At 57.6% G+C, this 25,128-nt stretch overlaps 1 protein-coding gene and 1 long non-coding RNA gene across 5 annotated transcripts; one reads left to right on the forward strand and one right to left on the reverse strand.

The window, feature by feature from the left end:
* Positions 1-1,393: 1,393 nt before the first annotated feature.
* On the reverse strand, positions 1,394-19,742 carry LOC131382348 (uncharacterized). Of its 3 annotated transcripts, none has more exons than XR_009211759.1 (4): positions 19,496-19,742; positions 14,541-15,051; positions 4,748-5,308; positions 1,394-3,842 (listed from the first exon to the last, which is right to left on the reverse strand). It is a non-coding gene; the product is annotated as an uncharacterized LOC131382348 (long non-coding RNA). The 3 variants fall into 3 exon arrangements; XR_009211760.1 differs by lacking the exon at positions 19,496-19,742 and having other exon boundaries at positions 4,748-4,810; positions 5,186-5,308; positions 14,541-15,218; XR_009211758.1 differs by lacking the exon at positions 19,496-19,742 and having other exon boundaries at positions 14,541-15,218.
* On the forward strand, positions 13,934-25,099 carry CIAO3 (cytosolic iron-sulfur assembly component 3). 2 transcript variants are annotated; one of them, XM_032145517.2, is made up of 11 exons: positions 13,934-14,051; positions 15,227-15,322; positions 17,658-17,801; positions 18,602-18,734; positions 20,057-20,191; positions 20,581-20,699; positions 21,480-21,609; positions 22,529-22,601; positions 23,155-23,292; positions 23,859-24,016; positions 24,204-25,099. In XM_032145517.2, the coding sequence occupies exons 1-11, from the start codon at positions 13,986-13,988 to the stop codon at positions 24,440-24,442; spliced, it is 1,431 nt and encodes a 476-aa protein (XP_032001408.1). In that variant the 5' UTR covers positions 13,934-13,985; the 3' UTR covers positions 24,443-25,099. The 2 variants fall into 2 exon arrangements, with proteins under 2 accessions (XP_032001408.1, XP_058289876.1); XM_058433893.1 differs by lacking the exons at positions 13,934-14,051; positions 15,227-15,322 and adding an exon at positions 16,571-17,368.
* The last annotated feature ends 29 nt before the right edge of the window (positions 25,100-25,128 follow it).

Below are 25,128 nucleotides of genomic sequence, written 5' to 3' on the forward strand. Positions count from 1 at the left end.
TCTGTGAAATATTTCAAAGAGGTTTCTTCTGAGCCAATACGAGTAACTGCAGCCCAGGGAAAACAAAGTCAGGAAGCCTCAAGTGTGTGATCCTGAGGCCGTCAGGTTAGAAATTTGATTTTGTACATGCCAGGGAGGCAGCAGTTATAGGCAGACATAAACTACATACGTCAGTGTACATCAGTTCAGCCCTAAAAGATGGGATATCTTTTTTTTTTTTTTTTTTTTGCGATGGAGTTTTGCTCTTGTTGCCCAGGCTGGAGTGCAATGGCACAGTCTCGGCTCACTGCAACCTCTGCTCCCGGGTTCAAGCAATTCTTCTGCCTCAGCCTCCCAAGTAGCTGGAATTACAGGCACCCGCCACCACGCCCAGCTAATTTTTGTATTTTTAGTAGAGACGGGGTTTCACCATGTTGGCCAGGCTGGTCTTGAACTCCTGACCTCAGGTGATCTGCCCACCTCGGCCTCCCAAAGTGCTGAGATGACAGGCATGAGCCACCGCGCCCGGCTAAAGGTGGGATATCTCAAAGTGGGCTGGGGAGTGTGTTCCAGGTGTATTCAGATTCTCTTTAACTTGTAATTGGTTAAAGGAGTCAGGCTCAAACTGGGAGTCAGCAAAAAGGAATGCGTAAGGTCCCGTAAGGACTCTGTGTCAGAGTCCGCCCCCTCCACTGGGTCACAGTGACCCGTGTAACAGGAGGGTGGGCAGCAGGTGCGACCTAACGTCTGCCCGGCAGGGCCTTAGGTCTCCTTTATAATTTGGTATCTTATTGCCAGAGTCTCTTTGTGAGTCTTGCGATCTGTACTTTAACATGAATGCCGGGTGGTTGTTAAGCCTCAACTCCAGAAGGGAGGGGTACAAGGAGGCTTCCCGATTCCCTTCCCATCATGCTTGGGAACTCTTGTCTTAAGGTTTTCTTCGGGGTCCCCTTGGTCAAGTGGGGGTCCTTTCAGTTGGTGTGGGACTTAGGATTTTAGTTATACAATGAAATATCATTCAGCCCTAAAAGGGAGTAACATTCTGACACATGCTACAATGTGGATGAACCTTGAAAACACTTTGCCGGCCAGACGGGCGCGGCAGCTCACATCTGTAACTCCAAAACTTTGGGAAGCCCAGGAGGATGGATCACTTGAGGTCAGGAGTTCGAGACCAGCCTGGCCAACGTGGTGAAACCCCATCTCTACTAAAAATACAAAAATTAACCAGACATAGTGGCTCATGCCTGTAGCCCCAGCTACTCAGGAGGCTGAGGCAGGAGAATCGCTTGAACCCAGGAGGTGGAGGTTGCAGTGAGTTGAGATCGTGCCATTGCACTCCAGCCTGGGCGACAGAGCGAGATTTTGTTAAAAAAAAAAAAAAAAAAAAAAAAATTGCAGTGGGCGAGGGGGTGCAAATGTATGATCCTGTTTATTTGAAACATTCAGAACAGGTGAAGCCACAGACGGGAAGGAAAACAGCAGCGACCAGGAGCCAGGGTAGTGGAGGATTATTGTTTAATGGGGACAGTGTCTGTGTGAGGTGAGAAATTTCTAGAAATGGGTAGCGGTGATGGTTATGCAGCATTCTGAATGTACATAAAGCCACTGAATTATGCACTTAAAAGCGATGAAAGCTGGGCGCAGTGGCTCAGGCCTGTAATCCCAGCACTCTGGAAGGCCGAGTCAGGTGGATCACTTGAGGTCAGGAGTTTGAGACCAGCCTGGCCAACATGGCGAAACCCTATCTCTACCAAGAATACAAAAATTAGCCGGAAACCGCTTGAACCCAGGAGGCGGAGGTTGCAGTGAGCCGAGATCATGCCACTTCAGTCCAGCCTGGGTGACAGAGGGAGATTCCATCGTGAAAAAAAAAAAAAAGGTGGAGATGGGGAGGAAACCAAAAAAGGGGAAGGAGCAAGATCCGTGAGGCCCTGGGACGAAACTACGCTGCAAAGCGTTGGTAGATCTGCCTTCATCCGAAAGAAGGGGATTTCTACTGAATGAACAAACTGGCAGCTGAGAGGCAGATGTCAAACAAAGACACAGAAGACATTTCCCAGCACCTGAAAGAGTCCATGGCACAGCGAGTAGCAGGGACGTCCAAAACCAGAGAAACAGCCAGCGCAGGAGAAAAGCGGGGGCCGAGGGAGAAGGAGAAAAGCGGGGGCCGAGGGAGAAGCCAGCAGCTCAGGGGAGCGACTGGGTGGCTGGTTCACCAGGAGGGGTTTGAGGTTTGACCTCTGTACGTCCATTGAAATTCAAATTAGAACAAGGAGCTTTGCGTGAGCAGAAGGAAGGGCTGCGGTGAGAGGGACGCTGAAACCCACAGGCCTGGAGAGAAGAGGCTGCCCTGGTTTCCACCGCCCCTGCGCCATCTCGCAGCCCGTGGGTGGCTTTCCTTCTGGTCTCCTCTGCACCTCGTTCGGCTGCACTCACAGGCGCCTCACTTCCGTGCTCACCTCACCCCTCCATACACCCGCCCCGCTCCACGCTGCTCCATGCCAGGGACGCTGCTCCGTGCCAGGGGCGCCGCTCCGTGCCAGGGACGCCAGGGATGGTGGCTGCCAGGGCGCCCTCACCCCCACCCACCCCAGGCTATTGTTGGCCTTTTCACACTTTGAATGAATAAAATAACTTTGGTGTTGTTTGTTCTGCATATTAAAAAATATATATACCACCTTTTCTCTTTGGTTTTCACATGGCCAAATCATCAGGGTACCGGCCGTCGCGTTTAAGAAGTTGAGTAAATAGAGACGTCTGGCTTTGCCAGCTCAGCCTCTGGTGTGGGCACATTGAACGTTAATCCGATAATCCACAGAGAATCCCTCAGCAGGACCCATTCGCAGAGAGCAGTAGCCATGCTCTGAGCTCAGAGGCTGGCTTCTGCTCCGATCGCTCTAAATTCCATGCCCCCATGAGGTCAAAACAGAAAAGAGGACCGAGCCCCTGGCCTGAAGCAGACGCATCACTGGGTCTCCGCCCCGGTCATCTCTTCCAGGAAGCCTTCCCTGGTTGGCCCAGTCTTCCCGACTCTGGGAGGTCAGTGCCTGTCGCTCGGCCACTGTTTCCTCCACCCCCCAGGCCAGAGCAGGATGTCCTGTGCAGTCAGGGCCGTGGAAGGTGGCCTTCTACCCCTTTTTTACAGAGGAGAGAACTGAGGTGCCGAGAGTTCAAATGAGGGGCCAGGTCCCTCATGGGAACCAGGTCTTCAGCACAGGAGCAGGGGCACAGCTCAGGGGCCAGGCACTCCGGGGTGGTCCCAGCTCGGCTGATGGTGGAGTGGGCAGTTCCGGAAGCTGAGATTCCAGTTCTGCAAAACGGACGTCAGTGCACGGAGCAGTACTTGGTCCAGGGGCTGTGATGCTGGCACACAACCGGGCGCAGACAGGGGCACCAGGATGGTTATGATGGAGGAAGCTCTGCCTTTTCCAGGCCTCCAGCCTCATAAAACACAACCAGAGTGACTCCATCTCATAGTGCCTAGTTTGGCACTCACAAGGCAAGTATAAGGTTCATGCTTAGGGGCCGAAAACAGCTATGTCCCAAGCTGACCACCAACTGTGACTGCAAAATAGTCATGCAAATAGTTGCAAAATTGCAAAACAGTTATGGCCATACAGGACATTTCCCAGCAGGCCTGAGAATGTCCAGACCTCAGGAGAGTGCAGCCCACTTCACTGAGAGCGCCAGTGAGCAGGCTGAGGCTGAAGGTGAGTGGTCACGGGGAGCACCAGCAGCCCGACCTTCGGTGAGCACATCTGCACATTCAGGTCTACGTGCAGAGATTCCTTGTAGTTTCTTATAAGCCAAGACACTAACAAAGGACAGCGAGTTCTTCCTGCTCTCTGAGCACGTCCGCTCTGTAACAGAATCATTCCTTTGGTTTTTTTTGGGTTTTTTTTTTTTTTTTTTTTTTTTGAGATGGAGTCTCGCTCTGTCGCTCAGGCTGGAATGCAGCTGTGCGATCTTGGCTCACTACAAGCTCTGCCTCCCGGATTCATGCCATGCTCCTGCCTCAGCCTCTCGCGTAGGTGGGACCACAGGCCCCCACCACCACCACCACACCCAGCTAATTTTTTACATTTTTAGTAGAGACGGGGTTTCACTGTGTTAGCCAGGATGGTCTCGATCTCCTGACCTCGTGATCCGCCCGCCTTGGCCTCCCAAAGTGCTGGGATTACAGGTGTGAGCCACTGCACCCGGCCTCTTTTTTTGTTTTTTTGAGACGGAGTTTCACTCTAGTCGCCCAGGCTGGGGTGCAATGGCACAATCTCCACTCACGGCAACCTCCACCTCCCAGGTTCCCACGATTCTCCTGGTCAACCTCCCAAGTAGCTGGGATTACAGGCGCCTGCCACCACGCCCAGCACAGAGTCATTTCTAATAAAATAAATAAATAAATAAATAAATAAAAACTTGTCTCGCAGGGCATGGTGGCTCATGCCTGTAAACCCAGCACTTTGTGAGGCCCAGGAGGGTGGATCATGAGGTCACAAGTTCGAGCCAGCCTGGCCAAGATGGTGAAACCCCGTCTCTACCAAAAATGCAAAAATTAGCCAGGCGTGGTGGTGCACGCCTGTAGTCCCAGCTACTGGGGAGGCTGAGGCAGGAGAATCGCTTGAACCCGAGAGGCGGAAGTTGCAGTGAGCCGAGACTGCACCACTGCACTCCAGCCTGGGCGACAGAGCAAGACCCCAAATCAAAAATAAAAATAAATAAATAAAATTAAAAATAAACTTGTCTCTCACTGTGCTCTGTGGCTCACCTTGAATTCCCTCCTGCACAAAATCCAAGGAAGCCTCTCTTGGAGTCTGGATCGGATCCTTTTCTGGCAACAGTCAGCATGTGGGCCCTTGGCTTGGGCAGAGACCTGATTCTCTCCAGCTCTGCCTCCCCAAGACCCACCTTCTCCTCCAGGGAATGGTCCTGCCTGCACTTCCCCGAGGACACCGCAGTGTGCAGAGGCCCAGTGTCAAGGTGACCCCTCAGCGTGCCAGACGTGCCCCTGACCCACCCAGACAAGGAGAGGGAAGGTGCCCGGTGCTCAGCAGGCGGCCAGGTCTCCAGTGCACCCAACGGTGGTACCTGGATTTCGTTCATGGGGGCCAGCACAGCCAGGGTTCTGAGGAGGTCAGTCCCCCACTGCCCATCCCAGGGTCAGGGGGGGAGCCGGGTGGATCTCCTGGTGGGCTGTGGTACTGACCTGTCCCCAACCCTGGCTGGTCCCTGAGAGGTGAGGTGGGAGGTCGCTTGAGCCCAGGAGGTCAAGGCTGCAGTGAGCTGAGATTGTACCACTGCACTCCAGCCTCGGTGACAGAGCAAGACCCTGTCTCGAAAAGAAAGGAAAAAAAAAAGATGGGAAACTTAATAGGGAATGCTCACATCGGTGTGTACTGAATCATAGAAATATTTCAACAACGGCTGGGTGCGCTGGCTCACGCCTGTGATCCCAGCACTTTGGGAGGCCAAGGCGAGCGGATCACGAGGTCAGGAATTACAGACCAGCCTGTCCATCATGGCGAAAGCCTATCTCTACTAAAAATACAAAAATTAGCCAGGCATGGTGGCAGGTGCCTGTAATCCAAGCTACTCGGGAGGCTGAGGCAGGAGAATCACTTGAACCCGGGAGGCGGAGGTTGCAGTGAGCAAAGATCCTGCCACTGCACTCCACCCTGGGCAACAAGAGCAAAACTCTGTCTCAAAAGAAAAAAAAAAGAAAAGTTTCAACAATGGCAGTGCAGTGGCTCACGCCTGTAATCCCAGCACTTTGGGAGGCCGAGGCAGGTGGATCACGAGGACAGAAGATCGAGACCATCTGGGCCAACATAGTGAAACCCTGTCTCTATTAAAAATACAAAAATTAGCTGGGCGTGGTGGCACATGCCTGTAATCCCAGCTACTCGGGAGGCTGAGGCAGGAGAATTGCTTCAACCCAGGAAGCAGAGGTTGCAGTGAGCTGAGATCACACCACTGCACTCTAGTCTGGGCGACAGAGCAAGACTCTGTCTCAAGAAAAAAAAAAAAAATTCAGCCGAAGCGGTGCCACATGGAAAATGAATGTGAACATATTCTCTGGGGGTAGCTATGTCCTAAAAGAAAAAAAAGCTGTTATTCATCTCAATGCAAGATTTCAAAATAAAGCTGAAGACTGTGAAAGCTGGCCAGCTCTTACAGTCCATTCCTAGAATTCCTGTAACATGCATTTTTTTAAATAGAGATGGAATCTCACCATGTTGCCCAGGCTGCTCTGAAACTCCTGGGCTCAAGAGATCCGCCCGCCTGGGCCTGTGAAAGGGTTGGGATTACAGGCGTGAGCCACCGTACCCGGCCAATACGCCTTTTCATAAGTCAAATTTTCTTTTTTGCTTTTTTCTTTTCTTTTTCCTATAGTTTTTTTCCAGTACTTTATTTTTATGTTTTGAGATGGAGTCCCGCTGTGTTGCCCAGGCTGGAATGCAGTGGCTTAATCTCGGCTCACTGCAAGCTCCGCCTCCCGGGTTCAAGCGATTCTCCTGCCTCAGCCTCCCGAGTAGCTGGGACTACAGGCATGCACCATCACGCCCGGCTGATTTTTTTTGTATTTTAGTCAAGACAGGGTTTGGCCATGTTGCCACTTGACCTCAGGTGATCCTCCCGCCTTGGCTTCCCAAAGTGCTGGGATTACAGGCGTGAGACACCGCGCCCGGCCCTGTTCGACTATTTTAAATTGTCAGCGTTTCCACAACTCACTGTGCACCTGTGGCGGGAGGCGTGGGTCACACAGGCCTCCTCATTAGCAGCTAATTGCAGCATGTCAGGGCCTCCACCTGTTGACAAGACGTGGCTGCCCCCAGGGAGGACATGTGTGTTGATTATGCCGCTAATGACCCCACGCCCATCCTGACAGCAATTCCCTTCCACAAATAAAACGTCTGCTCGGCCAACGGAGAGCCGGAGTTCTGCTTGACAGAGGGCGGCGGTGCGTGTGGGGTGGGGCATGGGCCACACGCGGGGAGGCAGTCTGGGTCACTCCACACTTTCCGACAAAAAGGCACCTTCTCTCCAAGTGTTATGAATAACAGGCTGCACGGGGCCACCCACCGGGGAGCCCAGGGCCCGGCAGCCTTTCCCACGTTCCCTCTGCCACCCAGGAGGCAGGGCCTCGGGAGCCCTCGAGCACGTCAGCCCCAGAGCGGTGGGAAGTTTCTGCAGACTGGAGGGTGTGCCCCCCCATGTCCACCCAGCTTCCCACAGGAGCCAGCATCTCCATACTTTTTTTTTTACTGTTATTTCAGATGGGGTCTTGCTCTGTTGCCCAGGCTGGGGTGCAGTGGTACAGTAACGGCTCACTACGCCTTGACCTCCCGGGTCCAGGCAATTCTCCTACCTCAGCCTCCGGAGGAGTGGGGACCACAGGCATGCACCACCGCAGCGACTCATTATTTTGTAGGAACGAGGTCTCAATGTTGCCCAGGCTGCTCTCAAACTCCTGGGCTCAAGCGATCCTCCCACCTTAGCCTCCCGAAGTGTTGCCATTACCGGTGTGAGCCGCCCCCTCGGGCTTCATCTCCACATTCCTGTTGGGTACCAGGCCTCCCCAAGGCCACACTGGCCTACCCTGCACCCTGTTGCCTGGCCCTGCCTCTCTGGGAAACTCGTCCTGGTGTCCTGCACGTCGGTGGCCACACAGGTGGGGGAGTTGGAGGATTCACCTTCCCCACTTATATGAGTCCATCCCCACACTGCTATAAAGACACTGCCTGGCCGGGCGCCGTGGCTCACGCTTGTAATCCCAGCACTTTGGGAGGCCGAGGCGGGCGGATCACGAGGTCAGGAGATCGAGACCACGGTGAAACCCCGTCTCTACTAAAAATACAAAAAAATTAGCTGGGCGTGGTGGCGGGCGCCTGTAGTCCCAGCTACTCGGAGAGGCTGAGGCAGGAGAATGGCGTGAACCCGGGCGGCGGAGCTTGCAGTGAGCCGAGATTAAGCCACTGCACTCCAGCCTGGGCAACAGAGCGAGACTCCGTCACAAAAAAAAAAAAAAAAAAAAGAGGTTTAATTAACTCCCAGTTCCACAGGGCTGGGGAGGCCTCAGGAAACTTACGATCATGGCGGAAGGCGAAGGACGCAGGCACGTCTCACGTGGGAGGAGGCGAGAGGGTGGAGGGGGGGCTGCCACTTATACACCATCAGCCCCCGTGAGAACTCACCACCACAAGAACAGCATGTGGAAATCCTTCTCCATGATCCAATCACCTCCCTCCCTGGACACGGGGATTACAGTTCGAGATGAGATTTGTGTGAGGGCATAGAGCCAAACCACATCACCCCCACCCAGCAGGCAGCTCCCGGACCCCTAAACCTAAAACGGGGTTCTATGGCGAGAACCAAGAACAGCACTGCTCTCGGAGGGTGGCCCTGCGGGGTGGGGTGGGGCAGAACCACCGTGGGCCCCATTTGCTGCTCCCTAGCCCTGTGTGTGATGGAAGCAACTGGCATGGTGTGTCCATCGGGCCTTGGACACCACATGGGCTGAGCCTGAGTGCACATCCTGCCGCCCGGCCAGACAGACCCGCAGTGAACCCACCTCTCCTCCTGCCGCCCGGCCAGATAGACCCGCAGTGAACCCGCCTCTCCCCTCGTGCAGCCCAGCCAGACAGACCCGCAGTGAACCCACCTCTTCTCCCGCAGCCCAGACAGACCCGCAGTGAACCCACCTCTCCTTTCCCAGTTCCTGGAAGCAGAGGCCTCGATGGAACACAGGAGAGTTCAGTAAATGTTTTGAAATCAGACGTTCAGGAAAAATTAGTCAATTTTGGAAAACTCAGCTCTCCTCCCCAGGAACTCCTGACCTGAGGTGGGTTTATTTCCCTTGTACGGGGTTGTGGCACCTGCTGGCCCACGTGGGCTCTGCAGCACCACCTGCCGGCCCTCAGCCAACCTGGGCTGCATCCCGTCCACCGGACTCACAGGCCCCACCTCCACCCCGCCCGCCCCTCGCAGGCCAGCCCAGCCCCCACACAGCCTCCCTGAGCCACATACCCGGTTAGCAGGTGGAAAGCATCTCTTTGTCCCTCAACCCCTGAGGGTCCCACAAGAACCTGAAATGAGGGCTGCGGTGGCTGAAGGGCAGCCTCCCAAAAGATCCATCCAGGCCAGGCCCAGTGGCTCACGCTGTAATCCCAGCATTGGGGGGCCGAGGTGGAAGGATCACTTGAACCCAGTTCGAGACCAGCCTGGCCAACATGGTGAAACCCTGTCTTTTTTTTTTTTTGAGACGGAGTCTCGCTCTGTTGCCCAGGCTGCAGTGCAGTGGCGCAGTCTCGGCTCACTGCAAGCTCCGCCTCCCAGGTTCACACCATTCTCCTGCCCCAGCCTCCCGAGTAGCTGGGACTACAGGCGCCCGCCACCACGCCCGGCTAATTTTTTGTGTTTTTAGTAGAGACGGGGTTTCACCGTGTTAGCCAGGATGGTCTCAATCTCCTGACCTCGTGATCCGCCCGCCTCGGCCTCCCAAAGTGCTGGGATTACAGGCGTGAGCCACTGCGCCCGGCCCCGTCTTTAATAAAAATATAAAAATTCGCTAGGCCTGGTGACGGACTCCTGTAGTACCAGCTGCTCAGGAGGCTGAGGCAGGAGAATCGCTTGAACCCGGCAGGCAGAGGCTGCAGTGAGCCAAGATCCTGCCACTGCACTCCAGTCTGGGCAACAAGAGCGAAACTCTGTCTCAAAAAATAATAATAATAAAGGCCGGGTGCGGTGGCTCATGCCTGTAATCCCAGCACTTTGGAAGGCTGAGGCGGGTGGATCATGAGGTCAGGAGATCAAGACCATCCTGGCGAACACTGTGAAACTCCGTTTCTACTGAAAATAAAAAATTAGTCGGGCGTGGTGGCGGGCGCCTGTAATCCCAGCTACTCGGGAGACTGAGGCAATTGCTTGAACCCGGGAGGCAGAGGTTGCAGTGAGCCAAGATTGTGCCACTGCACTCCAGCCTGGGTGACAGAGTGAGACTCTGTCTTAAAAAATAATAATAATACTCATGCCTATAATCCCAGCACTTTGGGAGGCCGAGGCTGGCAGATCACGAGGTCAGGAGATCGAGACCATCTTGGCTAACACATGGTGAAACCCCGTCTCTACTAAAAATACAAAAAAATTAGCCACGTATGGTGGCGGGTGCCTGTAGTCCCAGCTACTCGGGAAGCTGAGGGAGGAGAATGGTGTGAACCCAGGAGGTGGGGCTTGCAGTGAGCTGAGATGGTGCCACTGCACTCCAGCCTGGGCAACAGAGTGAGACTCCATCTCAAAATAATAATAATAATAATAACAGTAAAAATAGCCAGGCGTGGTGGCACACACCTGTAGTCCCAGGTACTTGGGAGGCTGAGGCCGGAGGATCCCTTGAACCTGGGAGGTGGAGGCTACAGTGAGCTGTGATCACGCCACCGCACTCCAGCCTGGGAAGAGAGCCAGACGCTGTATCAAGAAAAAAAATATGCTGGAGCGACGCAGCCACAGACCTAGGACACCTGGAGCCCCAGGAAGCTGGAGAAAGCAGAAAGGGTCCTCCCTGCAGCCTCCAGAGGGAGCATGGTGAATGACACTGTGACCCCAGATGTGTGGCCTCCACAGCTAGTAGGGGAAGCATCTCTGTTGCTTTCGCCCCGGTGTGTTGTCATTTGTTACGGGAACCTCGGGAGACAGGCACAGGATGATCCCCTTCCGAGGGTGAAGCTCTGACACCAACCCAGGAGAGGGGACCAGGTGGCTCTGCCAGTATCATGACCCCGGACCAGCAAGACGATGCTAGCATGCAACCTCCCACCCAACCACCAGGGGCGGCTGTAGGCAAAGGGGGGTCCTGTGGGTGCCCCCAGAGCAGATGCCTCCACCAGGCATCCCTTCCAGCCCAGGGAAAGAGGGTGCCCACACACAGTCACAGCATCACAGCAACGTGGGGTCCGGCCGGCCTCGCCCTATGTCCGCAGCCGGCCCTCGTGTCCTCCCGTGCCCTCCCTGGGTTCCCAGGCCCTGGCTCAGGGACTAGCACATGGGAAGTGCATGGTAAATACTCGCTAATGACGATGATGAAACGGTTTGCAAAATAGAGAGCAGAGACCCCAGAGGCACGAGGTTGGCACTAGAGCCCAGGGGCTCCAGGGAAATGTGTGTGAGTTAATGAAGAACCCCACCCCAGCTCCACCCAGAGCAGCAAGAGGAAGCTCACCTAAAGACCCTTCCCCTAATCTCAACAGCCCTCCTCACTCTCACATTTTCTGTAAACCCACTCCACCGCATTTCAGTGGCACTACGTTTCTTTTGTATTTTTTTTCTTTTTTTTTTTTTTTTGAGGCGGAGTCTCACCCCGTTGCCCAGGCTGGAGTGCAGTGGTGAGGTCTCGGCTCACTGCAAGCTCTGCCTTCCAGGTTCACGCCATTCTCCTGTCTCAGCCTCCTGAGTAGCTGGGACTACAGGTGCCCGCCACTATGCCCGGATAATTTTTTTTTTTTTTTTGTATTTTTAGTAGAGAGGGGGTTTCACAGTGTTAGCCAGGATGGTCTCGATCTCCTGACCTCGTGATCTGCTGGCCTCGGCCTCCCCAAGTGCTGGGATTACAGGCGTGAGCCATCGCACCTGGCTTCGTATTTTTTTTTCTTTCTTCTTTTAGATGGAGTCTCGCTCGGTTGCCTAGGCTGGAGTACAATGGTGCGATCTCAGCTCACTGCAACCTCTGCCTCCTGGGTTCAAGCGATTCTCCTGTCTCAAACTCCCGAGTAGCTAGGACTACAGGCGCATGCCACCACACCTGGCTAATTTTTTTTTGTTTGTTTGTTTGAGACAGTGTCTTAACTCTGCTGCTCAGGCTAGAGTGCAATGGTGCGATCTCAGCTCACTGCAACCTCCACCTCCCAGGCTCAAGCGATTCTCCTGCCTCACCCTCCTTAGTAGCTGGGATTCCGGGCGCACACCACCATGCTGTGCTAATTTTTGTATTTTTAGTAGAGATGGGGTTTCACCATGTTGGCCAGGGTGGTCTTGAACTCCTGACCTCAAATGATCCACCCGCCTCAGCCTCCCAATGTGCAGGGATTACAGGCGTGAGCCACTGCACCCAGCCTAATTTTTGTATTTCTAGTAGAGATGGGGTTTCACCATGTTGGCTGGGCTGGTCTCAAACTCCTGACCTCAGGTGATCCACCCACCTGGGCCTCCCAAAGCGCTGGTAAGCCACCGCACCCGGGCCCCTGTTCTATTTTTAATAGAACACATTTCAGGCACCTCATCTCCAAGCTCAGCCAGGTATTGCCAGGTGGCGGGATGGCTGGGACCTGGAAGCTCACCTGGCCCAGGTGCTGGGGAAAGCTCCTCCCTGCAGCAGCAGAAGAAAGTCCTGTCTGGCGGAGGAGCAGCTGCAGGTGATGGAGGAGGGCACACAGGCTGGTGGCCCAAACCCCACAGACAGGTGCAGGCAGGTGCGGGAGTGCCCAGGCCGCATCCAGGTGGGGACATGTGGTCGGAATCAGGGCCTAGAGCCCCGGGGAGGGTGCGGCACAGGCTGGGGCCTAGGATGTTGCCACCGTGAGATCTCCACGGGCTGAGCCTGCTTGGGCAGGAAAGATGCCAGCCGCGATCCAGGAGTTTCCTGAAAAGTCCCCATAAAAGTGGCCGTTGGACATGTAACTGGACATAAGATGCGATCCGGGGCCAGGCGCGGTGGCTCACGCCTGTAATCCCAGCGCTTTGGGAGGCTGAGGTGGGTGGATCACTAGGTAAGGAGTTCAAGACCAGCCTGGCCAACATGGTGAAACCCAGTCTCTACTTAAAACTACAAAAATTAGGCCGGGCGCGGTGGCTCACGCTTGTAATCCCAGCACTTTGGGAGGCCGAGGCGGGCGGATCACGAGGTCAGGAGATCGAGACCACGGTGAAACCCCGTCTCTACTAAAAATACAAAAATTAGCCGGACGAAGTGGTAGGTGCCTGTAATACCAGCTACTCGGGAAGCTGAGGCAGGAGAATTGCTTGAACCCAGGCGGCAGAGGTTGCAGTGAGCCGAGATCGCGCCACTGCACTCCAGCCTGGGCAACAGAGTGAGACTCTGTCTCAAAAAAGAAAAAAAAAAAGTGAGTCAGGGCCGGGCGCAGTGGCTCACGCCTGTAATCCCAGCACTTTGGGAGGCTGAGGCGGGCAGATCACGAGGTCAGGAGTTCGAAACCATCCTGGCCAACATGGTGAAACCCCGTCTCTACTGAAAATACAAAAAATTAGCTGGGCGTCGTGGTGGGCGCCTGTAGTCTCAGCTACTCGGGAGGCTGAGGCAGGAGAATCGCTTGAACTCAGGAGGTGGAGCTTGCAGTGAGCCGAGATCGCGCCATTGCACTCCAGCCTGGACGACAGAGCGAGACTCTGTCTCAAAAAAAGAAAAAAACAAAAAGCGAGTCGGCCCACAGGGTCCTGTTTCAGGGTCTCCCAGGGGCATGGCCTTTTCCAGACTGGTCTCCAAGACAACAGAAAAGGGGGCTGGAGGCCCTGGGAGCGGCTCCCCAGGAAGGGGAGGCCTCGTGCCCATCCCTGCTTTCTTCCCTGCCTGAATTCCCCAACACAAGCTGAGAGCCTCCTGTGTGCCAGGCGCGTTCCAGGTTCTTGGGTTGCATCCGGGAGCACCTGGTCCTCAGGTACGCAGCGGATGACGAAATGGACGGAGCCAGATCCCCTCCGCTTCCTTGTGAAGGCGGAGAGACTGCGGGTCCGGAGCTGCGGCGCTGGCCCGACCGACCCCTGCGCCCCCTGCACCCCAACCCCAGGCCTGGGGCGCGCGGGAGGAGGACGAGGTGGTAGGTCCCCGGTTCCCGCCAGGTGGGCGGAGAGCCGCCGCGCCCGGACTCGTCAGCAGAGGGCGCCGGCCCCGGGGCGAGGTGCGCATGCGCCCTGGGGGCGCTTTCCGGCAGCGTGGCGGAACCAGCGACTTCGTTTCGCGCCGTTTAGCGACACCTGCGCGCGGCGGCAGTGCGGCCGTCATGGCGTCGCCCTTCAGCGGGGCGCTGCAGCTGACGGACCTGGATGACTTCATCGGGCCGTCTCAGGTGGGCCGGCCTGGGCGGGCGGGGGCGAGGCTGCGCTCGGTGCCCTCTCGCGCGGAGGGAAATTGCTCTGCGCCCCACTTCCTCCTCTGAGGAATGAGATCCGAATTCCGGGAGCCCGGTCTGGGCCGTCGGGGACTCTATCGACCCGGGCGCGGGGCCTCAGACACTGCGGCCCGCTTCTTACCAACAGGGAAACTGAGGCCAGGGAGGGCGGCGCCCCCTAGCCCGCTCCTGTGCCCCATGGTGTCTGGGGCGTGCTGTGTGGGAGGGTCCAGTGGTCGCGGGCTCGCGCTGGCCTGCCCAACCCAGAGGAGGCAGCGGAGGCGGCTCCCACCCATCCCTAACCCTAACCCGACCCCTGGGTCGCAGCTGCAGGGCGGCGGGTCCCGGGCCGGGGCCTCCTCCCCTGCGCAGGACGCCTTGTCAGGCCTCAGGACCCCCAAGCCACAGCCTTTGCATCTGCATAAACGGGTGCATTGGGGAACCCACCTCAGTTGAGGGCGATGGGGGCGGCCCGCTAGACGCCCCGCAGTGGCTCCTCAGTAGAGCTGTCCTTGACGTCGCCCTGGTGGGCCGCACAGCTACCCTTGAATCCGGGAGGCTGCAGGCGCCCTTATTTGGCTGCGCCTGCCTGTCCATGTCCAACAGCCCCGCGGGGCCAGAGCTGAGCAGGGCGAGAGGCGGGCTGCTGGGAGCGCTTCCGGCAGGAATGAGCTGGGAAGCGGCTTTCTGGGTTGACAGGGTTCTCAAGAAGAAGGGAGAGAAATCCACTTGTTTCCCGGGCACTGAGCAGGAGGTGGTCTCCAAACAGATCCAAGCACACGTCCTCTCGATGGGCAGTGTAACTCTGGTCTCTGTGGTGGTCACGCCCCCTGTTCACGTGAAGGGTGAAGGTCAGTGTTGGTGGTGTCTCCGCAGGTGGGTAGTATGCAGGCGCCGTTAGCACTGGCCTTCGTGCACACGGGACCTTCAGTGCCGCAGGATGTTGGGAACCCGTGCCCTGGGAGAGAGCAATTGGGCAGGAAGAAGATGATGGGACCAGCCTTAGTCCCTGAGTGTATGGCTCCCGGCAGAGCCTTCAGGCCGTGTGGCTGGGCAGCCATCCTTGAGGCCTGGCCTCCCAGGGAACCTCCGCCCACTCACAGGGCCTGACTTGGGGTCTCTTCCTGATCTAGGAGTGCATCAAGCCTGTCAAAGTGGAAAAAAGGGCGGGAAGTGGCGTGGCCAAGATTCGCATTGAAGATGACGGGAGCTATTTCCAAGTTAACCAAGTAAGGCACAGGAGGCTGCTCCACCATCTCTCCTGCCCGGCTGATCCGAAACACTTTTCTCCGCTTCCTCCCGGCATGGAGCGGTGACCCTGGGATGCCCCAGCTCTCACCAGTCCTTTCCCACTGGTCGAATTCACCTGCCATCTGGGAGGCTGGGGGTCAGGGTGCCTGGGGCAGGTGAATGAGCAGCACCCAGGCCAAACAGCTTGATCTGCTCAGCAGAGGGGCTCTTTGCAGAGATGGTTGATCCTGTCTGCCTGTTCCCCCTAGTTCTAACCATGTAAGATTTTCTAATTCAGACCCCTCCTTTTTTTTTTTTTTTTTTTTTGATATGGAGTCTCACCCTATGGCCCAGGCTGGAGTGCAGTGGCGCGATCTTGGCTCACTGCAAGCTCCGCCTCCCGTGTTCACGCCATTCTCCTGCCTCAGCCTCCCGAGTAGCTGGGACTACAGGCGCCTGCCACCACGCCCAGCTAATGTTTTTTGTATTTTTGGTAGAGACGGGGTTTCACCGTGTTAGCCAGGATGGTCTCGATCTCCTGACCTCGTGATCCACCTGCCTCGGCCTCCCAAAGTGCTGGGATTATAGGCATGAGCCACCGGGCCCGGCCCAGACCCCTCATTCTTAAAGAATAGTACTTCCTCTGTAAGTGATAAGATCCTGATGAAACTGTTAAAATTCAGGGCAGGCGTGGTGGCTCACGCCTGTAATCCCATCACTGTGGGAGGCCAGGGTAGGGTGGTGGGGGGGGCGGGGGGCGGATCACCTGAGGTCAGGAGTTCGAGACCAGCCTGGCCAACATGGCGAAACCCCATCTCTACTAAAAATACAAAAATTAGTCGGGCGTTGTGGCACGTGCCTGTAATCCCAGCTACTCAAGAGGCTGAGGCAGGAGAATCACTTGAACCTGGGAGATAGGGACTGCAGTGAACCAAGATTGCTCCACTGCACTCCAGCCTGACAGAGACTCCATCTCAAAAAAATAAAGAAACTGGGCCAGGCGCGGTGGCTCACGCCTGTAATCCCAGCACTTTGGGAGGCCGAGGCGGGTGGATCATGAGGTCAGGAGATCGAGACCATCCTGGCTAACATGGTGAAACCCCGTCTCTACTAAAAATACAAAAAAAAAATTAGCCGGGTGTGGTGGCGGGCACCTGTAGTCCCAGCTACCTGGGAGGCTAAGGCAGGAGAATGGCGTGAGCCCGGAAGGCAGAGTTTGCAGTGAGCCGAGATCGCGCCACTGCACTCCAGCCTGGGTGACTGAGCGAGACTCCATCTCAAAAAAAAAAGAAAAAAAAAAAAAAAGAAACTTAAAATTCACCTGTCTGCCATTTGGACTCTAAAAAACATCTGCCTAATCTCATGAACTGCTGCACCAAGAGACGATTTCCAGCCCAGCACTGGGGGCCCGGCCCACAAACAAAGGGAACCCCTGGAATGTGCTGGGGTGCTGGTGGGTGCGGCTGTCGGCGCAGTGGCAGTTGGTTTGGAGGAGGTTGTCAGCCTCTGCCCAGCACCCTGTGGCAGGAAAGGCTTTGTGCCTTGAGGCAGAACCAACGTAGGAATACAAGGCGAGCTCAGATTGTGACTTCGCGTGACAGACAGGCCTAGCAGAGAGCTGGGCTGCGAGGGGTTCCTACCCAGTTCCCACCCAGTCGCCTTGCTCCTCTGGCTGCATTCCCGGCCACTGCAGCACCCCTGGCCCTGCTCAAACCATTCTTGCCTCTGCAGGAGGAGTTGGGGGAGCTCGAGCTGGGTGCATTTTGCATCTAAGAAAAGTTGCTAAGGGATGTCCTGGAGGCCCCCAACTGGAATACCTTGTTCCTGCATCTGTTTGGCGAGTCTGACGATTGTTTCTGCCCCGCCCACCGGCGGCCAGGCTCCCAGGCTTCCTCCCTCTGCTCTCCTCTTTCTGTCCCTTCGTCCTTTCCTCCTTTGTCCTCAGCTTTCCCGCCTCCTCCTTTCAGAGCCCACCTTCGGCATTTTCCTGACCCGCAGCCCCATGAGTGTGCACCGGGGCCAGCACCCCATCCAGGACCCCATGAGTGAGTGGGGTGGCTGCTGCTTTGCTGAGATACCAGTGGCAAGCCTTATTCCTGTGATTCTGATGCACTAACCAAGTTGTACCAAAAAGTAGACTTTGATGGCATTATGAAACTCTAGAACATGTGTGTGCATTTTTGTAATACATATCTAATTTTTACCAATTAAGGGGCACACAAGCCCAGCCAGCAGCCATGTTGGTTGTCGGTTATGAGCTGGCCTCCGCTATCCTCTGGCTCCATGTCCTCGTGCAGAGGGGGCCCCTGTGCACCGGGTTCTTCTCCTTTGTAGGATGGCGGGACCCGGAGGCTGGAGAAGGCCAAGGTCTCGCTAAACGACTGCCTGGCATGCAGCGGCTGCATCACCTCCGCAGAGACCGTGCTTATCACCCAGCAGAGCCACGAGGAGCTGAAGAAGGTTCTAGATGCTAACAAGGTAAGCGGTGGGCAGCCTGGGGACTCTGCTCTAACCTGAAATCCACCCCAGCAGCCGACAGCGCATTTTGCCAAGGGCAGCTCGTGTGGTGCCGCCGTCCTGCCTGCGGGTGGCGCCTGCCTTTTTGAGGCTTGGAATCTCGGTGATTACTTGTCAGTTGGTTCCAGTGGTGAACGTGTTAGGCCCCGAACTTCAGGTTCTAAATATACATCAAAATGACACCCTTGCTGGGCGCGGTGGCTCACGCCTGTCATCCCAGCACTTTGGGAGGCTGAGCCGGGTGGATCACCTGAGGTCAGGAGTTCGAGACCACCGTGGCCAACATGGTGAAACCCCGTCTCTACTAAAAATACAAGAATTAGCCAGGTGTGGTGGCACGTGCCTGTAATCCCAGCTACTAAAGAGGCTGAGGCAGGAGAATCGCTTGAACCCAGGAGACAGAGGTTGCAGTGAGCCGAGATCGCGCCATTACACTCCAGCCTGGTGATAGAGCGAGACTCCATCAAAAAAAAAAAAAAAAAAAAGATACCCTTGGCCAGGCACGGTGGTTCACGCCTGTAATCCCACCTACCCAGGAGGCTGAACCCAGGAGGCGGAGGTTGCATGCAGTGAGCTCTGATCGCGCCACTGCCCTCCAGCCTGGGCAACAGAGTGAGACTCTGTGTTAAAAAAAAAAAAAAGACTCTTGATGGAGCCGGCATGCCCTCTCCACAGCTGACAGCGTCTCACCGTGCAGCTCTGGCCACCAGGAATCAGCATAAGGCCGGCAGAGTCAGCAGCGCCTTCCCCTTGCTTTGCAGATGGCGGCACCCAGTCAGCAGAGGCTGGTTGTAGTTTCGGTCTCACCACAGTCTAGAGCGTCGCTGGCTGCACGGTTTCAGCTGAATCCTACAGACACTGCCAGGAAATTAACCTCATTCTTTAAAAAAATAGGTAGGCTTTGAACCTGGGGTAACACTGCCGCTCCAAATCAAGGGGGCGTCTGAGTGAGCCCAGGCTCCTCGCGCCTCTGAGTCACTGACACGCCACCCAGCCCTGAACTTCAGCGCCACAGAAACTTTATTCCCTCTGTGACCTCAGCCTGAAGTTTTGATTTGACGTTTGAGAGCAGCGCCTTCTCACAGAAAACGTCTGCATTCTGACTGTGCACTCTCTCTAAGCTGGGGCTGACCACCTCCTCGTGCTTTTTAGCTGATAATATTAAGGCACTCTCTCCAGGCTCTGTCGGGTTCAGCTACGGTCAGCTTCGGCTGATTTTGCTTATGTGCCTGGAGTTGGGCTTGGGGAGGATCTGGGTGTCTTGAGAGCCCCAGCTAACTAGGCTGCAGTGCCCGGTGTCTCACTGGGAATGAAGGGGCTGGACCTCATGGTTACTGTGCGCCTTTCACGGGTAACCGCCATGTCCAGTCCCTTCGTTCCCAGTGAGGCAGGGCTGTGCGCCTTGTACCCGGCAGACTGCCTGTCATCCAGCTGTGTCCTGGGCCCCTCCCACTGGAAACCTGTTGACACTGGCAGGCGCCCCATGGCTCCTGTGTGACCCACGTCCGGTTGGTGCCTGAGTAGTGCTCTCGCACTGGGAGCCTGACCGGGTGTCCCAGGGAAAACCCGGCCTGGGGCAGCCCGTGGTTCTGCAGGTGGAAGGTGTGGATCTCGTCCCCCCAGAATAGGAAGCAAGTTCAAAGACTTTTACTTACAGATCACGGGCGACGGGGGCACAGTGAGTCCGAGGGCAGGCCTCCAACCACGGGTTACGCGAGGGTGGGATGACAAGCCAGGCAGAGAGAGGGACCCACACGCTGGTGCCTCTGCTGGGTCCAGGGCGTGCTCAGGCAGGTTTACTGAGCAGTTGCAATGGCTGGGCTTGGAGCTGGCTGGCGTGTTCCAGGAGTCCTGCTGTGTGTGAGGGGTGGCCACTGTGGCAGGTCTGCACGGTCAGGGTCCGAGGGGCCAGTCCAGCAGGCCGCGTCCAGCTGTGCCCTAGGGAGGGTCACCGGGAGCAGCGCACATGGCAATTCGCTAGACCAGCCGCGCTCAGGAGCTGGGAGGGTGGAGGACTGAGCTGCTGAGTGGCTGCCCTGCGTTCACAGGGGATGCCAAGGCAACGTGGCTTTAGGAGGTCCCCACGGTGGGGTTGGGGCTTTGGCAAGCAGGTGCGACACACGTGCCCTGGCAGCACCACGGTGGTCCACACACCGGCGTGTGCTCGTGTGGGCATCCCGCATGGGGTTAACCAGGCACCCACCTTCACCTTCCAGGGGTGCACTTCGTCTTCGACACCGCCTTCTCAAGGCACTTCAGCCTCCTGGAGAGCCAGCGAGAGTTTGTGCAGCGATTCCGACGCCAGGCCGACTGCAGACAGGCCCTGCCCCTGCTGGCCTCCGCCTGCCCAGGTGCGCTCATGGTGCGGGTGGTGTGAGAGTCAAGTTCAACTGAAGTTAAAACGTGACATGATATGGACACGGATGACAAGGCGGGGGGATGGGGGCTGGAGACGCAAGCTGGTTTTGCAGGACGGGTTAGAAATGTTGGCACACATGGCCTTTTCTGGAGAAGGGGCTGCCCTCCCTTGGGAGCCACGCGCAGTCACCTCAGGTCCCTAGGCAGTGTCACCTGCACGCTGAGCTCCACGTGGTGGTGGGGAGAACAGGAATGAGCACTTGTTAATGTCATTATGATCTCCTGTATGAGCGGGCCCGCCCCCAGAATGTCGTGCTGCTGCCTGTGGGTGCGGGGGCCGCTGTGCGCCCCCGCCAGCCCCGTGTGCCCCCTGTCACCTCAGGCTGGATCTGCTATGCCGAGAAGACCCACGGCAGCTTCATTCTCCCCCACATCAGCACCGCCCGGTCCCCGCAGCAGGTCATGGGCTCCCTGGTCAAGGACTTCTTCGCCCAGCAGCAGGTAATGGCGTTGGGCCAGCCCCAGGCTCAGGCTGGGGAGCGGCCAGAAGTGACTATGCTGGCCTCTTGCCAGGAGGCTGCAGGAAACAGAGTCCTCGCCATGGTGTGCAGCCTTCCCGAGCACACCTCCACCCTGGCTCCCTCCTGGTTCAGGCCCTTCGTCTTCTGCTGGGCAGCAGAGGGCTTCGTTCTGATCCAGAGGTGCTCACTGCTCACCCAGAGGCAGCCAGGCCTGAGGCTGAGGGAGCAGGAGGCCCTGGGCAGTCCGGGCCTGGAGCCCACCCCGCCGGCCACCAGGTCCACGAGGGTGCCCAGCACCACCCCCACCTGAGGCCCAGCGGGATTGAAGCCTGACGACACTCAGCTAGCAGGGGGCGGGAGAGGGCGAGGGCAGCCCTGGTGTGCCCTGCAGCACCTCCTGCCTGACTAGACGCGGATTTTCACCCGGGGCTGGGGCTGGTTGGTTCCCCTGTGACATCCCTTTCCCTGGCTGGTGTGCAGTGAGGGCCCGAGCCGTGGGAAGGCCACTTCTCCTCCGTTGGACTTGGCTGTTAGGGAGCGCAGGCACGCTGGGAACGGGTCAGTGTCATTTTCTGTCACAGCCAGGGCCCGTCTTGTCCAGGGACACATCTGCAGAGCTGGCAGGAGGCTTACTGGAAAATGGAGTGCGGCTCACCGTCCCTCGGGGTCCGGCCTGGCTGCAGGATGGCTGAGTTCCAGGTCACGTCTCGGCCACCTTACTGCTGGGATTGGGGAGACAAGTGTTTGTTTCTCCTTGTAGCGCTTGACCCCTGACAAGATCTACCACGTCACGGTGATGCCCTGCTATGACAAAAAGCTGGAAGCCTCCAGACCTGACTTTTTCAACCAGGAGCACCAGACACGGGATGTGGACTGTGTCCTCACAACAGGTGCGGTCACGCCGTGCGGCCCTGAGCCCTCGAGCCTCCTGATCTGCTTCCTGAGCCCCGGGCACAGGTGGCGACTGCCCAGGATCCTGCCTGCAGGGACCCTGGCTGGAGTCTGGAGGCTCGCGTGCGCGCGCGTGCCTTCGTCTCTCCTCTTGGAGCCAGGTGGGCCCATTTGCAGCTGGCCTGTCTTGGGGACCTGCAGCCAGGTGGCCCTCAGTCATACCTCCTTGTTGGTTCTGAAATGAGTCTTTGGAGGTATGCAGAGATTCTCGAGTGCAGCCTCTTCAGCTCCCATGAGTCACCCCATTCCTGAGTCGAGCAGCCCCACAGTCTCCCAAATGTAAGGCAGAAAAGCAAACTGCGGCCGGGCGCGGTGGCTCACGCCTGTAATCCCAGCACTTTAGGAGGCAGAGGCGGGCGGATCACAAGGTCAGGAGTTCAAGACCAGCCTGGCCGAGATGGTGAAACCCCATGTCTACTAAAAATACGCAAATTCGCTGGGAGTAGTGGTGGTGCTCCTGTAATCCCGGCTACTCGGGAGGCTGAGGCAGGAGAATCACTTGATCCCAGGGGACAGAGGTTGTAGTGAGCCGAGAGTGTACCATTGCACTCCAGCCTGGGCGGCAGAGTGAGACTCTGTCTCAAAAAGAAAAGCAGACTGCCTAAGAGGATGGACAGATGGACACTGGGTGAGCAAAGTGGCCTGGCCGCCGGCACACCTCCCTGGGCGGGACCAGGCAGCCTCCAGAGGGACTTCAGGAGTGGCCGGGCCTGGCCTCCCCACCACGGGCTAGGGTGGACATTTGGGGCCTTCTGGGGCCAAAGTGCAGACTGCTGGGGATGCAGGTGGCGTGGATGTTCTCTGACTTTGTTGCTGGGATCTCAGCTAAAGAGTGTCTGCGCTGTGGCTTCTTTGCAGGAGAAGTTTTGAGGTTGCTGGAGGAAGAGGGCGTCTCCCTCCCCGACCTGGAACCAGCCCCTCTGGACAGCCTGTACGTATGTCTGCCACCAAGAACTGTTATTTTAGCTTCTAACGCTGCCTCTGGGGATAGCACCCCCCTGCTCTGGGCTTGCCTCCCCACAGCCCATCTTGGCGTCCACAGAAGTGGCTGAATAGGCAGGCGCAGTAGCTCATACCTGTCACCCCAGCACTTTGGGAGGCCGAGGTGGGCGGATCACCTGAGGTCAGGAGTTTGAGAACAGCCCGGCCAACATGGTGAAACCTCACCTCTACTAAAAATACAACATTTAGCCAGGCATGGTGGTGGGCACCTGTAATCCCAGCTACTTGGGAGGTTGAGACATGAGAATTGCCTGAACCCAGGAGGCGGAGCTTGCAGTGAGCCGAGACTGCGCCACTGCACTCCAGCCTGGGCGACAGAGCAAGACTCCGTCTCAAAAAAGAAAAAAAAAGCTGTTCCTCTGTGCCTGTGACTTGTCTCCCACTTGGAAACGCAAACGCTCATGTGTGAGGGACAGAGGCCCTGCTCGGGAGGTTGACAGGCAGCAGACCCAGCTGTGCTGAGGCCCCTCCCTCCTTGCCAGGTACAGCGGTGCCTCTGCAGAGGAGCCCACCAGCCATCGGGGAGGGGGCTCGGGGGGCTACCTGGAGCACGTGTTCCGGCACGCGGCCCGAGAGCTGTTTGGAATCCATGTGGCTGAGGTTACCTACAAACCCCTGAGGTCAGTGGGATGGGCCAGATTTCTGGGCGGAGCGGCCACACGGCCCCCAGCCTTCCGCGGGCTGCTGCCTCCCCCCGGAGTCCTCCCACAGAGGTGGGCTGGGTGGAGGGCGTCCTGCAGGGTTTGGAGGGAACCCTGGGGCCAGACAGGGCCCTCCTGGCGGGCCCAGGGTGTGAAGGCACCTAAGCACTCCAGGCCTCAGTCGGCCCATCGTGGGGGTTGGTGACCCTGAGCCCGAGAGGCCAGCGTGGGCAAGGGTGGTGGTTGCCTGGCGCAGGCATGCGAGCACATCGCAGGAGGGAGGGCCAGGGCCTCACAGACATCCCTGGGGAGGGAGGCCTGTTTTACAGGCAGGGAGCCCAAGGCTGGAGGTGAGGTCCCCTGCTGGACTCGTGGAAGTGAGCTTTCCGCCCTCTCTCTGTTTTTGTCCTTCCCCCTGCCCAGGAGAGGGAGAGAACCCTGGGAACTGCGCGGTCATCCCCTGAAGCCCAGCAGGCCTCCCCTTCCAGGCAGGCAGGAGCTTGGTGGGTGTGCCACGTAGACAAACCCCACCTGTGCCCCCCCAGGAACAAGGACTTCCAGGAGGTGACACTGGAGAAGGAGGGCCAAGTGCTGCTGCACTTCGCGATGGTGTACGGCTTCCGCAACATCCAGAACCTGGTGCAGAGGCTCAAGCGCGGGCGCTGCCCCTACCACTACGTGGAGGTCATGGCCTGTCCCTCAGGTAGCTCCCGCGAGGGACAGGACACGAGGGCCCGTTCTGGGAGCAGAGCTGTGGGCCACCATCCACCAGGCTGGGAGTGGGAGGAAGTGGGGCACAGAGGGGGCCCGCCCACCTCCCTGCTCCCGGGTGGTCAGGAGGCTTGGCTGGGGCGCAGGTTCTGACCCGTGTCCCGTCTGCTCTCCCATAGGCTGCCTGAACGGCGGGGGCCAGCTCCAGGCCCCAGACAGGCCCAGCAGAGAGCTCCTCCAGCACGTGGAGAGACTGTACGGCATGGTCCGGGCTGAGGTGCCCGAGGACGCGCCTGGGGTTCAGGAGCTGTACACACACTGGCTGCAGGGCACGGACTCGGAGTGTGCGGGCCGCTTGCTGCATACGCAGTACCACGCCGTGGAGAAGGCCAGCACTGGCCTGGGCATCCGGTGGTAGGGGCTGCAGGACCAGGACTCCCAGGAGGCCGTGTCCATGTGTGACAGCGGAACCACATGCCCCAAGACCCCAGGGCTTCCCCCAAAATTCTGGGTGAGCTGCAGGGTGTGCTGGGACCCGAGTAGGAACTAGGACTGGCCAGGACCCGTGGCCACCTCGTCACCTCCAGTTGGATGCCTCTGGGTTCCCGCTGGCTCTGCCCAGGTGGGCTGGGGTGGCCCAGGCAACAGAAGGTTCCCTGAGGTCCCAGAGTCTGTTCCGTTGGCCCTGGGCCGAGGCCCACAGGTGCTGCCCTTGCTGTTGCTGGTCGGGCACCCAAGTGTGTGAGGGGCTTCGGCCTGTCCCGGGGTTGCCTGAGGCAGAGCAAGACGGGTTCTCACCCCGGACTTCTGGAGGCTTCCCTCGAAGCTCTGTGCAAAAGGTGGCAGACAGAGCTGGACCTGCGGGGGTGGTCCCGCCACAACCCTGCATGTGGACCCTGGCAGGTGGGGGTGCCGGGCCCCTGGAAAGCAGGAGTTACTGTTACGAGGCTGCGGTCCAGGGCACGCCAAGTACGAAGCAGCAGCCATCACTGGCTGCGTCATCCCCCAGCCAGGTCCCCACCAGGCCTGCCTGTCTCCTAGCGTTTGTCTAATAAATGCACCCCTTCTAAAACACGCCTATGAAAACAGCTCCTCTCCTGGCAC

The sequence above is a fragment of the Hylobates moloch genome, unplaced genomic scaffold (genome assembly GCF_009828535.3).
Source record: "Hylobates moloch isolate HMO894 unplaced genomic scaffold, HMol_V3 SCAFFOLD_23, whole genome shotgun sequence".
Classification (NCBI taxonomy): Eukaryota; Metazoa; Chordata; class Mammalia; order Primates; family Hylobatidae; genus Hylobates; species Hylobates moloch.